Here is a 15,370-nt window from a genome sequence, read left to right on the forward strand (position 1 = left end):
AGTACCAATTTTGGTTGGTACTTCACCCTAAAAAAGGAGGCCTAATGTTTAGGATTTAAACACACCTCTCATTTGCCTTTTTATTTTCTTAAGGCATTTGTATCTTCTCTCTTTAGTATTATTTTACTTGTATTTTTGGAGTGAAACAAAATATTGGTTGTGTCCGAGGAGTAGACAAAATTGGCTGAACCTCGTAAATTCTGGTGTTTCTTTTATTATTGCTTTATTGTCTTATTTATTATTTGGTGGCTGTCATAATTTTTGGTATAGTAGTTGTGACTTTTTCACACTATATACATTTGGCTTCCGCAACAATTGGTATCAGAGCCAAGGTACTGTCTATGTATGCTCTGTGGTTGCAGCTTAGTCTGATCTTCCACACCAGAAAGGAAATAATCTTGATTTTTGTCGTCAGCTATTAAATAATATTTGTGTCAAATATGGGAGTTAATAAACAAGAATAATCTACATCAAGTGTCAACAGTACGTCATCATTGACATCTTCGCTTATGACAAAAATTGTGTCAAATGCGAAATTTGCGGTAGAAATTTTTGACGGATTAGGACATTTTGGGATATGGCAAGGCGAGGTTCTAGATGTCCTTTTTCAACAAGGGCTAGATCTTTCCATTGAAGAAAAAAGACCAGATGTTATTGGAGAAGTATATTGGAGAATTATCAACCGTATTGCTTGCGGTACCATTCGATCCTACCTTGCTAGAGAGCAGAAATATCCATACAAAAAGGAAACTTCTGCAAGTAAATTATGGAAAGCACTAAAGGATAAATTTTTGAAGAAAAACAGTCAAAATAAATTGTACATGAAGAAGAGACTGTTTCGCTTCACCTATGTTCCTGGTACCACAATGAACGAACATATCACCAGTTTCAATAAGTTGGTCACAGATTTGCAAAATATGGATGCAACTTTTGATGATGGTGACTTGGCCTTGATGTTATTGGGGTCACTTCCTGATGAGTACGAGCACCTTGAAACTACTCTACTCCATGGGAATGACGAAATTTCTCTCAGAGAAGTTTGTTCGGCTTTGTATAGCTATGAACAAAGAAAGAGAGAAAAACAAAAGGGCAGAGAAGGAGAAGTACTGGTTGTGAGGGGTAGTCCTCAAAATCAAATGAGGACAAAGAAGGGAATATCCAAGTCAAGATCTAAACCCAACAAAGATGAATGTGCCTTTTGTCAAGAAAAGGGGCACTGGAAGAAAGACTGTCCGAAGCTGAAGAATAAGGCCAAACATAACAATGGAAAGGCCATTATGGATTCAAATGTAGCTGATTGTGATGATTCATACTTCTCATTAGTTATAACAAAGTCATCAACATCATCAGACGTATGGTTGATGGACTCGGCTTGTAGCTATCATATGTCCCAACAGGGACTGGTTCGTGGAATTTCAAGAAGGAGAATATGGAGTCATCCACACAACGGATAACAACCCTCTTACCTCATATGACATTGGTTCAATATGAAACCATGATGGAATGATCAGAACATTAACAGATGTTCGATATGTAGCGGATTTGAAGAAGAATCTCATCTCCGTGGGAGCCCTAGAATCAAAAGGGTTCAAAATCATTGCAGAAAATGGAGTGATGAGAGTATGCTCCGGCGCACTAGTGGTAATGAAGGCCAATCGGAAGAACAATAACATGTACCATTATCGCGGTAGTACAGTTATTGGGACAGCGATAGTAACATCCAGTGGCGAAAAAGAGGCAGAAACAACCAGGCTATGGCACATGCGCTTGGGACATGCTGGAGGAAAATCCTTGAAAACTTTATCAGATCAAGGGTTGTTAAAAGAAGTAAAGGCTTGCAACTTGGAGTTTTGCGAGCATTGTGTCAAAAGGAAACAGACAAGGGTTAAATTTGGTACAACGATCCATAATACTAAAGGCATTTTGGATTATGTACACTCTGATGTTTGGGGTCTTTCCAAAACACCTTCATTGGGTGGGAAACACTATTTTGTAACCTTTGTTGATGATTTTTCCCGAAGAGTGTGGGTGTATACAATGAAAAGCAAAGATGAAGTGCTGGGAATTTTTCTCAAATGGAAGACGATGGTGGAGAATCAAACAGGCAGGAGGATCAAGTGTATTCGCACAGACAATGGAGGTGAATACAAAAATGATCATTTCAATAAGGTCTGTGAAAATGATGGCATCGTCCGACACTTCACTGTTAGACATACACCACAACAGAATGGAGTGGCAGAACGTATGAACCGGACCTTGCTGGAGAAGGTACGGTGTATGTTGTCCAATGCTGGCTTGGGCAAAGAATTTTGGGCTGAGGCAATTACATATGCATGCCACCTCATTAATCGTCTACCATCTGCTGCTATTGATGGCAAGACACCATTTGAAAAATGGTATGGAAAGCCTGCTGTAGATTATGACTCTTTGCACGTGTTTGGCTCAACTGCATATTATCATGTGACAGAGTCAAAATTGGATCCAAGGGCAAAGAAGGCTATTTTTATGGGAATTACTTCTGGAGTCAAAGGATATCGCTTATGGTGTCCTATGACAAAGAAAGTAATATTCAGCAGGGATGTTACCTTTGATGAATCTGCTATGGTAAATAAGGTAACAGAAGATACCAAACAAAATGAAGGTGCTTCTAAGCAGGTGGAGTTTGAGGGAAAATTTATTTTTCCTACACAAGAAGCAGAGGAGGAAACAAATGAAAGATTATCCTCTGGAAGGAGAGCCAGTAGAGGAGATTCCAACTCAGGAACCTCAAAAACAACTTGAATCAATAGCAACTAGCAGGTCAAAAAGGACAATAACGAAACCTGTTCGTCTCATAGAGACGGTTGCTTGTGCAACCTCAATTGTAGCTGATGATGTTCCTACCACTTATAAAGACGCTGTCCAAAGTTCAGAAGAAGATAAGTGGAGGATTGCCATGAATGATGAAATACAGTCCCTTCATCAGAATCATACATGGAGATTGGCCAATCTCCCGAAGGGAAAGAAAGCAATTGGGTGCAAATGGGTATTTGCAAAGAAGGAAGGATTTCCTAACCAAGTAGATGTTCGCTACAAAGCAAGATTGGTGGCCAAAGGATATGCTCAAAAGGAGGGAATTGATTACAATGAAGTGTTTTCTCCAGTTGTAAAACATTCCTCCATTAGAATTATGTTGGCTTTGGTAGCACAGTTGGATTTGGAACTAGTTCAGATGGATGTAAAAACTGCATTTTTACATGGAATCTTGGAGGAGGAAATCTACATGACTCAGCCAGAAGGATTCAAAGTTGTTGGAAAAAAAATATGGTGTGCAAACTTGAAAAATCGTTGTACGGATTGAAACAATCTTCTAGACAATGGTACAAGCGATTTGATGAGTTTATGTTGCGGCAAGGGTACAAGATAAGCAAATACGATCATTGTGTATATTTGCGCAAGCTTAAAGATGGTTCATTTGTATATCTTCTCCTATATGTTGATGATATGTTGATAGCTTCCAAGAATTTGGAAGAAATTGATAAGTTGAAAATTCAACTGAAGAAGGAGTTCGAGATGAAGGATTTAGGTGAGGCAAAGAAAATTCTTGGCATGGAGATAATAAGAGATAGACGTTCAAAGAAATTCTGTTTATCTCAGAAAGAATATTTGAAATAGTACTACAACGTTTTGACATAGATGAAAAGACTAAGCCAGTTAGTACTCTACTTGCTCCCCATTTTAAGCTAAGTAATACTATGTCGCCAAAGGATGAAGCTGAACGAGAGTATATGTCAAAGGTACCATACACAAATGTTGTTGGTAGCTTGATGTATGCAATGGTCTGTATGAGACCTAACATTTCACAAGCTGTTGGAGTTATTAGCAGATATATGCATAATCCAGGAAAGGAGCATTGGCAAGCTGTGAAGTGGATTCTATGGTATATTCATAATACTGTAGATGTTGGGTTAGTTTTTGAGCAGGAAGGCAATCAGTCTGTAGTTGGATATTGTGACTCAGATTTTGCGGGTGATCTGGACAAACGAAGATCAACTACTGGTTATGTGTTTACTTTTGCAAAAGCACCAGTTAGTTGGAAGTCTACTTTGTAGTCAAAAGTTGCTCTGTCTACAACATAGGCAGAGTACATGGCTATTACAGAGGTTGTGAAGGAGGCAATTTGGCTTCAAGGATTGCTAAAGGAGCTTGGTGTTGAACAAAAAGGTATCACAATTTTTTGTGATAGTCAAAGTGCTATTCAATTAGCGAAGAACCAAGTTTATCATGCAAGGACGAAGCACATTGATGTTCGGTATCATTTCGTACGAGAAATCATAGAAGAAGGTGGAGTCACGGTGAAGAAAATTCATACTACAGAGAATCCTGCTGATATGCTGACAAAGGTGGTGACTGCGGTCAAGTTTCAACATTGTTTGGATTTGATCAACATTGTTGAACACTGAAGATTGAAGATGAAGACACAACCAAAATTTGTTATTGAGAGAGAATTGAAAATGTGGAATTTTGCCAAGGTGGAGATTTGTTGAAGTTTGGCAAAATGCCAAAGTCCCACATTGGTTGGGAGTTAAGTTTGGGGGGGATTTTTCCCCTATAAAAGAAGGCCTAATGTTTAGGATTGAAACACACCTCTCATTTGCCTTCTCATCTGTTTAAGGCATTTGTATCTTCTCTCTTTAGTATTATTTCACTTGTATTTTTGGAGTGGAATAAAATATTGGTTGTGTCCGAGGAGTAGGCAAAATTAGCCGAACCTCGTAAATTCTGGTGTTCCCTTTATTGTTGCTTTATTGTCTTATTTATTATTTGGTGGCTGTCATAATTTTTGGTATAGTAGTTGTGACTTATTCACACTATATACATTTGGCTTCCGCAACAATTGGTATCAGAGCCAAGGTACTGTCTAAGTATGCTCTGTGGTTGCAGCATAGTCTGATCTTCCACATCAGAAAAGATTTATCTTGGTAACTGAGTCAAGGTTCTGTCTGAGTATGCTCTGTAGTTGCAGCTTAGTCTGATCTTCTACATCAGAAAGGAAATAATCTTGATTTGTGTCGTCAGCTATTAAATAATATTTGTGTCAAATATGGGGGACAATAAACAAGAAGAATCTACATCAAGTGTCAACAATACGTCATCATTGGCATCTTCGCTTATGACAAGAATTGTGTCAAATGCGAAATTTGCGGTAGAAATTTTTGACGGGTCCGGACATTTTGGGATGTGGCAAGGCGAGGTTCTAGATGTCCTTTTTCAACAAGGGCTAGATCTGGCCATTGAAGAAAAGAAACCAGATGTTATTGGAGAAGAAGATTGGATACCCAGGCCTATACCTATTATCCTACAATCAGGACTCAAATATTTCTCAAAACAGAGAGAACAACATTTGGAATCCAGTGTTTAGAAGAAATCTTCAGGATTGGGAAATCAATGACTTACTTGCTCTCCTAACCACACTGGGAGATTTCATCACGAAAGATCAACAACTAGATAGAATCATCTGGGGGAATTCAAAAGAAGGAATGTACACAGTCAAAGAGGGCTACAACCTTATCTACTCACATAATAGAATACTAGAGGATTGGCCCTGGAAACATATTTGGAGTACCAGAATGCCACTCAAAGTAGAATGCCTCACATGGACTGCCCTCAATAAAGCTGTTTTAACACAGACCAATCTTAGCAGAAGGAGCATTACTTTAGTCAACATATGTTATATATGCCAATAGAGATCAGAAAGTGTTAACCATCTGTTTCGTCATTGCCCAGTCACTGCTGATATTTGGAACTTTTTCCTATCCATTTTTGGTATAAATTGGATCATGCCTCACACCATCAAGGAAGCCTATATTAGTTGAATTTTTTGGAGAGTTGACAACAACAACAACAACAACAACGACCCAGTATAATCCCACAAGTGGGGTCTGGGGAGGGTAATATGTACGCAGACCTTACCCCTATCCCGAAGGGTAGAGAGGCTGTTTCCAGGAGACCCTCGGCTCAAAAAAAGCAATAGGAGATAATATATTAGTACCATAAAAATGCGTAGTAAAATAACAACAATATATAAGAGATACGAAATATGAAATACAGGATACGAAATACGAAATACGAATTAGATGGCTGGTATAGTACAACTAGAAGGTAAAGCCCTGCGTCAATAGATGACCACTGACATTCCTAATCTAACTCCTAACTAGATAGTCTCTCTCAGTTGTGCTGTAGAAATATTCACCCTCTCCCCTAACCTACAACCTTAATGCTCGACCTCCATAATTCCCTATCAAGGGCCATGTCCTCCGTAATCCTAAGTCGCGTCATGTCCTGTCTGATCACCTCTCCCCAATACTTCTTAGGTCTCCCTCTACCTCTCCGCGTGCCCACTACAGCCAGTCGCTCACACCTCCTCACCGGTGCATCAGTGCTCCTCCTCTGAATGTGCCCAAACCATCTGAGTCTTACTTCCCGCATCTTGTCCTCCATGGGGGCCACACCCACCTTCTCTCGAATATCTGCATTCCTAATCTTATCCATCCTTGTATGCCCGCACATCCACCTCAACATCCTCATCTCTGCTACTTTCATCTTCTGGGTGTGTGAGTTCTTTACCGGCCAACATTCAGTTCCATACAACATGGCAGGCCTAACTACTGCTCTATAAAACTTACCTTTTAGTAACGGTGGCACTTTCTTGTCACACAAAACTCCCGACGCTAACCTCCACTTCATCCACCCCACCCCTATACGGTGTGTGACATCATCGTCAATCTCCCCGATCCCCTGAATAACCGATCCAAGGTACTTGAAACTATCTTTCTTGGGAATGACTTGAGAGTCAAGCCTCACTTCAACTCCCGCTTCCGTCGGCTCAACTCCAAATTTGCACTCGAGGTATTCCGTCTTCGTCCTACTCAACTTGAAACCTTTAGACTCAAGAGCATGTCTCCAAATCTCTAGCCTCTCGTTGACGCCGCCTCTTGTCTCGTCAATTAGAATAATGTCATCAGCAAATAGCATGCACCATGGAACCTCCCCTTGAATATGATGAGTCAGTGCATCCATCACTAGGGCAAATAGGAATGGGCTGAGCGCAGACCCTTGGTGCAATCCCGTAATAACTGGAAAGTGTTCAGAGTCGCCTCCTACTGTCCTAACCCGAGTCTTAGCTCCATCATACATGTCTTTAATCACCCTAATATAGTTACTCGGGACCCCTTTATCCTCTAAGCAGCTCCATAAGACCTTCCTAGGAACCTTATCGTACGCTTTCTCCAGATCAATAAACACCATGTGGAGATCCTTCTTCTTATCTCTGTACTGTTCCACCATCCTCCTAATAAGGTGGATAGCTTCTGTGGTAGATCGTCCCGGCATGAACCCGAACTGGTTGTCTGAAATAGACACCGTCCTTCGCACTCTCATTTCTACCACTCTCTCCCAAACTTTCATGGTATGACTTAGTAATTTGATGCCCCTATAGTTGTTACAGCTCTGGACATCACCTTTGTTCTTATACAACGGGACCATTGTACTCCACCTCCACTCTTCAGGCATTCTATTAGTCTTGAATATAACACTAAACAATGCAGTAAGCCATTCCAAGCCTGCTTGACCCACACACCTCCACAGTTCAACCGGAATCTCGTCTGGCCCGGTAGCTCTGCCCCTTCTCATCTTACGCATTGCCTCCATGACTTCATCGATCTCAATGTCCCTACAATTACTTACTTCATGGTGACTGTCGGCATTCCTCGATTCCCCAAGTATAATATCCTGATCCCCTTCTTCACTTAGAAGTTTATGAAAGTAGGTCTGCCACCTCCTCTTAATCTGGTCATCTCCCATCAAAACTTTGCCGTCATCATCTTTTATGCACCTCACTTGGTCCAGATCCCGAGTTGTCCTCTCTCTCGCCTTAGCGAGTCGGAATAACTTCTTCTCCCCACCTTTGTTCCTTAGCTCCTCATACAGACGAGCAAAAGCTGTCGTTTTAGCCTCTGTCACTGCCATCTTCGCCTCCTTCCTAGCTACCTTATACCTTTGACTGTTCTCTCTCTTCTCCTCCTCGTCAGTGCTCCCTACTAACCTTAGGTAAGCCGCCTTCTTTGCTTCCACTTTACCTTGGACAACTGCATTCCACCACCAATCTCCTTTGTGTCCACCATAGTGTCCCGTAGATATCCCTAACACCTCTCTCGCCGCCTTTCTTATACAGTCCGCAGTCGTCGACCACATTGTGTTTGCGTCCCCACTACTTCTCCAAGCTCCCATTGCCGATAACCTTCCTTCCAACTCTTTAGCTTTATCCTTAGTTAAGGCGCCCCACCTAATCCTGGGGCGTCCTTGTACTGACCTCTTCTTCCTCCTTATCCTAATACAAATGTCCATCACCAAAAGCCTATGCTGCGTTGAGAGGGTCTCACCTGGGATAACCTTGCAGTCCTCGCACAACCTTCTGTCGCATCTCCTGAGGAGTAGATAGTCAATCTGAGTCTTCGCCACCGAACTTTGGTAAGTAACCAAATGTTCATCCCGCTTCGTAAAACTCGAGTTTGCAATGACTAGATCGAAAGCCTTGGCAAAGTCCAACAGCGCAATGCCCCCTCCGTTCCGCTCTCCGAAACCAAATCCGCCATGCACCTCAGTGTACCCACCTGCAGATAACCCAATATGACCATTGAAATCTCCTCCTATGAATAACCTCTCAGAAGGCGGTATACTACGAACAATCTCATCCAACCCCTCCCAAAATTGCCTTTTAATATCCTCATCCAAGCCTGCTTGTGGTGCGTACGCGCTAACGACATTTAAAGTACCCTCACCCACCACCAACTTTATAGTCATTAGCCTATCATTCACCCGCCTGACCTCTACCACGGACTCCCTAAGATGGCTATCTACCAGGATACCCACTCCATTCTTACCCCTCAGGACACCAGAGTACCACAACTTATACCCATCCACGTTTTTCGCCCTCGATCCGACCCACCTAGTTTCCTGGACACACGCTATATTAATCTTCCTCTTCTGCAGGATTTTCGCCAACTCTATGGATTTACTCGTTAGTGAACCTATGTTCCATGACCCGATTCTCAACCTATATGCTCCCTTGCCCCCTCTACCTACCCTGCTACCCGACCCACCCCTTGAACCCCACCCCACACTCTGCCCCACCCGAGGACATGCCCTTATTCTATCATCCCAGACTGCAGCCACTACACCTACAACAATCTAGAGAAGTCTCGCTAGTGTACAACGTACACAAATCAAACTTGAAGGAAACACGTGGTAGCTAGTATCCTAGTTCAAAGGTTTAACTATTGCGAAGTAAAATAATAGTAATTTAGCTAACACCAAAAGGGAAACAGTAAAAAAGGAGGTACCAATTCCCGATAACAAAACCTGTGGCTGATTTGCTGTGCTCGATGTAGTTGTACGCTCCCGCCCACTTGCTGACACTCGCCCAGGTTGCTCTCCTTTGCCAGTGCTCGTGCGCCCAACTTGTCTCCAATACTCCGAGAATTCCTGAAAATACAGAAAATACCACGACCCAAAAACTAGAAGGAGCTATCACCGCTACCCCTTTGCATTAATGAATCAAGGACGGAGTCGAAATGTCGGCAGGAACAATTGAACAACGATCGGAAACTCGGAATCACCACCGTCGTTTAACACTTCACTGCCGGATCTGAAAATTTCCAGCCACACTCCGGTGGGCATCAGTGGTATCGAGAATCGCCCAGGATAGAGATGGTTGAAGGTCGAGCGGCTGTTGGTGTCGATGAAGGATGGTCGCTGGGAAATGGGGCTGTTGCAGTTCGTTCCGGCGAGCTCTGGGTGGCGTTGGATCTTAGAGAAGCGAGCTCTGTTGCAGTTCGTATCCGGCCATCAAAAGAATACGGAGAATGATTCCAGCAGTCATATTTTGGATTGTTTGGAAGGAAAGAAATGGCAGATGTTTTGATGGAATATCAAATCCAACACATTCCCTAAAAGCTAGATGTTTAGTTAGTTTGTTCAGTTAGAACTTTCTTTCCCCTATTAATAGCGTTGACACTTTTTTGGATTTTGTTAGCTCCCTGGTTCTAGCATATGTACTCTTGTACTGGAGCTTACAATGTGTTTTTGTCTTTTGTAGGGGGAGCTAACATAATTTCTTTTCTTATAATTTGGCATCTTCCTGATGCCCTTTCAGTGATATTATCTTACTTTATCAAAAAAAGAAAAGACAAGAGGAGCTTTCAGGTAGCAATTTCTGAATAAATCTAGATGCGTCTACCCAAGTTTGGACATTTCAAGATGGCTATTTTAGCAACGATTTCGGTAACGATCATTCCTTGTTTTTAAAGAGTATTGGATATGTTAAACCTTGGTAGATAGAGTTACGTGGCACCTGTGCTGGTTAGAGCGAGCAGGTGCTCGATAGATTAGTCGAGATGTGCGGGGTTAGGCTAGATACTATTGTTATATATAGAAAAAAAGGATGTACATGGTACCTGCTGGTGAGAGAGAGCAGGTACTCGGTACTAATCACAATTTCTTTTTCTTCATTATTCTAATTTTGGTTTCCATATACCTTAATGCACGAGAATATAATTTTTATATAATTATTTATTTCTATTTATTTGTAGTTTTCCCTATTACTTGTACGTAGGAGTGACAGACGGGCGGGTCGGTCGAATATGAGCGGGTCAAAACGGGTAATCTAAAAAATGGATAAATTATCCGGCCCGACCCGTATTTGAGATGGATAAAAAACGGGTTTATCCGGCGGATAATATGGATATCCATATTATCCATGACTTCTTAAATATGATCACTTATATCCATATTATCCATGACTTCTTAAATATGATTACTTATGAGAGAATTCCTAGTCTTCCAAACTTGAGGTCCAATTTGAGGCTTTACAAATGTAAAAGTTAAACGCATTAGTTATCCATTTGGTTAACCATTTTCTAAGTGGATAATATGGTTCTTTATCCATATTCGACCCGTTTTTAAATGGTTCATTATCCAACCCATTTTTGGTTGGATAATATGAGTAGATAACTGTTTTCTTTTAACCATTTTGCCACCTCTACTTGTACGGTTATTTTGAAACGTGTTTGTGTTTAAATGCTTCTACAATTGTTCGTTTTTGGGTACTACTAAACTAATACAAAATGCTTTCGGACCTTAAAATATACACTAGTACATCCAGATTTGAAACTGTTCAATACACTATATCTTGCTTTAATTGTTCGTTATCCTGATACTGATTCGTAAGTATGATTGCGAACTGCTGTAGAATATAATTACATTAAGAACATGATTTTGATACCACAAAGAATGGTTAAAAACTAGCAAAGCTCTATAACAAAACCAGTTGAGATAGTAGGGATCATAGGCTAATGGAGCCTATATTCAATGGGTTCAATTGAATTGTATGTAAAAAATTACTAGTAAAATTTTACAATTGAATTATGTTTAGTGATTTTAAAAGTACAATAAATTTCATGGGAAGAACCTTGAAGATAGATCTCATCAAGTTTATATCCTAAATTTATCTCTGGTGGGGATCAGTCTTCCAGCCCAGCAACATTCCTAAGTGTCCAACCAATACCATAGGCGGCAGCCCCAGCAATGGCTCCGTTGAAAAGGGTGGTGGCCGCGGAAAGAGGACAACTCCGACCAGCAATCTTGGCCTTGGCAATACCTAGTAGTACAAGTACAGCAGCATAAAACACACAGGCGCCTATAAATTTGTGTGTGAATGGGATGAGCACAATGAATGCCAGAAGAGGAACACAACCACAGACAATGAAAGCAGCACATGTGATTAGCCCATTCTTCCATGGTTTCTCACCTTGCTCTTGTGGCAATGATCCTTTCTCAGTTGCCATCTTCTTGTCCACCAGTATGTTCCTATACTTGGCAAATATGTTCATCACCTTCCACCAAGCAAATACAGATTGTTATACAGCAACTAGTATATCATAACAGCACTGAAATTTTCATTAGAAGATGTGTTAAATAGTTACAAAAGCGTACTGTATTAGCATCAGTAAGATCCATTCCAAGTGCCTGATACTGTTGAAGTAATCCCTGCTTCTGAGGCTTGTGTTGGTTAATGACATCCCACTCAGTGACTGACCTCTTCTTGGGAGCTACATCCCTTTGAGTTCTGCTGGACACATAATCCCAAAATCCCTTTGATATTCCATCAGCCACTAGATTTGCAAAACCCAACACCAAAATATCAACTGCAATAACAAGAAACATTTAGCTGCAATCACAATTACACTCATTTTGCACAAATCAATGCACCCCTAGGAATAGGATACACCTACTATATCTTAGTCAATGGGAGAAAGCTAGGACCTTTAAATCACATGTAACTCTTTGCCAATTTCTGCGTCTTAGTCTTGAACACACATTCTCATTGACACACCACATGAGTTGAGAATAAGCAGTCCTTGGATGTCCCGAAATTATCTAGAGAAATAATCCTCCCTCCTTATCCACCAAACACAAAACAAAAAAAAAAGAAATAAAGAAAACTACAACATCTTTCACTCACTTCATTCACCACTCCCTTGACTGCGGGTGTTCACCTGAACCCCTTCGTCGAAAAATTACACTATATATGTAAGGCAAAATCTATTTTTTATCTTTATATATTATGTTTTGAATCCCCTTGATATAGCCCAAAAGCATAGCTCAATGGTCAAGGGGTTTCAAAACCTTTGTGAGGTCACTTGTTCAATTCCCACTGCCTCCGCTACTGTAATGACTGCCACAACATCTTTCAAAGGATGTAGTATGCCATAGATGGTTCTAAAGTTTAGTCTAACTAATCCAAATTGAGTACCACAATGCCACAGACCAGGTTCTTAGAAAAGAGCTCATTTCTCTTTTTGATACAGTAGTATTCGTAAATCCGAGAACCGTAAATAAATGGACGTAATAACTCTTTCATAATAACTAACAATCAAGAAATGGAGAATTGGGAAGAGAAGTAGGTACCGGAAGAATGATGGGAGGCAGAGATGGAGGAGATGAGGGAGAAAGAAGTGACAATGGCGTCAGGCCCTGCATTCATAATGCTCTTCACTACCTCTCCTCCTTTCCATGGCTCTTTCGGTCTCTCTCCCAGCAGTGGTGTCAATCCACCATTCTTGTTTCTTTCCGCCATTTTCTCAACTGTTTTGAATGATTGAATTCTCTGTTATTTTTCACTATTCAGGCTGTAGTATCAGTATTTGTATTAATATGTAGTAGTAGTATTTTTTAACACGTAAGGGAAAAACATGACATTTAGGAACTTCTACCTTAAAGAAATAAAATATTACTTAATTTAAATTGAAATAAAAATTATATACCTTCACTTTAGTATCTCGAATAACATTCTTTTTGGAACTTTCAAGTTGTGACACATAACTCCCACAAGCAATCAGTGCCTTCAAAGAAGTTCAACTTCAAAATAATGCTCTTCTCAAGCTCATTAATTAAAACCCGTAACACTTGATTTGAATGTTTACCACGTCTTTATTTGGACGCAACACTGAAGCAATGCCTTTTGGATTCTAGATCTGCTTTTCTGCTGAGTAAATTTCTTTTTCATTTTCTTATTTTTGACAGCTATACCGACTAAGGAATTACACCATATCCCCTCCAAATAAGGCCATGTACCAGTTATAGTGGGTGTTGTTGTCCCTATATAATTTGAGTTTAATTGCTATTCACTTACACTGTAAAAATAATTACACACTCAAAATACATGTAACAAAATTACAAATAACAAGTCATCACAAGTTACACTTGTATAGGTCGAAATCTACCACGAAACATTTAGGGCGAGGAAGTATTGAGGGAAGAACCAGTCAAGGTTGATCAGGAAAATAATGGCGAAGCTCGAGGTCGGGATGCTTACAATGGTTGAGTACGAGGTCCGCGGAAAGAGCTGTAACGTAAAAATTGCACGGGGCGCCCTATTTGGTTGTCCCCATTTAACCTGTACCTATTTTTTTAAAAAGTTTTAACTTGTACCCACTTTTTAAACAACTTCAGCCCCCTTTCTCCTCCTCATTCTCCTCCTCAAAATTATATCTGCACTCAATCTGATAGTTCCATTAGAAGAAATTCAAAGCTTCCTTACCAAATGTGTTTTGGTAATGCTATCAAACTGTTTTATAATTCCAAAAGACCTGAGAAAAAAAAAGGTATTCAAGACCCACAATAAGTCAATAGGACTATAAAAGGTTAAACATGAACAAATAAATGAGAAGAAATTGAATGGGTAACCAGTGGCAGTAGAAAAGTATCTAACAGAGAAACTTCCTAGCTTCTAGGTTTAAAGGATAATGTATTTGAATATCAAGTTAACACCATTTGAAGGAGGCAATCCAATCAAACCAAATTGACATCGAATCATATGGAAAGTCACTTAAAACTTCAACTCTAAGAAGATTGAAGTTCGCTAGTTACAAACAAAAACTTCAACTCTAGATCTGAAGTTCGCCAGTTACAAACAAAAACTTCAGCTCTAGAGCTGAAGTTCACCAGTTACAAAAACAAATACTTCAGCTCTAGAGTTGAAGTTCGTCAGTTACAAAACAAAAAATTCAGCTCTAGGGGTGAAGTTCGCCAGTTACAAAAATAAAAACTTCTGCAATTACAAACAAAAACTTCAGCAAATAGAAAACAAAACTTCAGCTACTATGCTTAAGTTCAGCAATTACAAACAAAAACTTCAGCATACTTGGTTCAACACACTTGCTACTTCAGTCCCGTCTACTAGAATGTTGAAGTTTTGCGCGATTGCCTTTGCTACTTCAGCCCCGTATGCTGAAGTTACGCGAAAAAGTGGGTACACTTGCAATTTTTTTTACAAAGCGGGCACAAGTTAAAACGTGACCCAAAAAACGAGTATAGATGCAAATGCCCCAGTTGTAACGGCTAGTTTTTAGAATAGCATAATAGAGGGAATATTCTAAAAATATTCCTTGCACATGTACTATTAGGTCTTACTAAGGATCATATAAAAAGGACAAAAGATAAGGAAAAAGGTGCATGTATTATTCACTTGATAAGAACATGATTTCTGAGTTTCTATCAAAACTACAAACATTACCTTTTCATCAAGAGTCTTGTCCATATTATTCCATACTTTTCCATCAAACCCGAGAACAATTCGAACGTTCTAGGATTTATCTGTCACCCATCATTGTCAGGAGGAACAACCATCTAGTTCATTCTTTATTGGGTGAATCACACCTCCTATTTACTTAAACGTCATTTATTGTTATTTATTGCTAGTTACTCGATCACCATTATTGCTGATACCTTTTAAAATATTTTATGTCTATTATTGTCAATTTCCCACCAGTTC

At 40.1% G+C, this 15,370-nt stretch overlaps 1 protein-coding gene across 2 annotated transcripts; it reads right to left on the minus strand.

Moving 5' to 3' along the window:
- Positions 1–11,393: 11,393 nt before the first annotated feature.
- On the minus strand, positions 11,394–13,217 carry LOC104212900 (uncharacterized). 2 transcript variants are annotated; one of them, XM_009762266.2, is made up of 4 exons: positions 13,006–13,217; positions 12,031–12,242; positions 11,846–11,930; positions 11,394–11,695 (listed from the first exon to the last, which is right to left on the minus strand). In XM_009762266.2, the coding sequence occupies exons 1-4, from the start codon at positions 13,172–13,174 to the stop codon at positions 11,559–11,561; spliced, it is 603 nt and encodes a 200-aa protein (XP_009760568.1). In that variant the 5' UTR covers positions 13,175–13,217; the 3' UTR covers positions 11,394–11,558. The 2 variants fall into 2 exon arrangements, with proteins under 2 accessions (XP_009760568.1, XP_009760567.1); XM_009762265.2 differs by having other exon boundaries at positions 11,394–11,930.
- Between the last annotated feature and the right edge of the window lie 2,153 nt (positions 13,218–15,370).

This window comes from Nicotiana sylvestris, chromosome 1, assembly GCF_000393655.2.
Source record: "Nicotiana sylvestris chromosome 1, ASM39365v2, whole genome shotgun sequence".
NCBI classification, from domain to species: domain Eukaryota; kingdom Viridiplantae; phylum Streptophyta; class Magnoliopsida; order Solanales; family Solanaceae; genus Nicotiana; species Nicotiana sylvestris.

Excerpts from the sequence above, each read along its gene's own strand:
- LOC104212900 (XM_009762265.2), bottom strand. The coding sequence starts at position 13,174 with ATGGCGGAAAGAAACAAGAATGGTGGATTGACACCACTGCTGGGAGAG. Across the intron at positions 12,243-13,005 it reads TGCCTCCCATCATTCTTCCG|TTGATATTTTGGTGTTGGGT; the intron begins GTACCTACTTCT and ends TTGTTATTGCAG. Across the intron at positions 11,931-12,030 it reads ATCTTACTGATGCTAATACA|GTGATGAACATATTTGCCAA; the intron begins GTACGCTTTTGT and ends GCTTGGTGGAAG.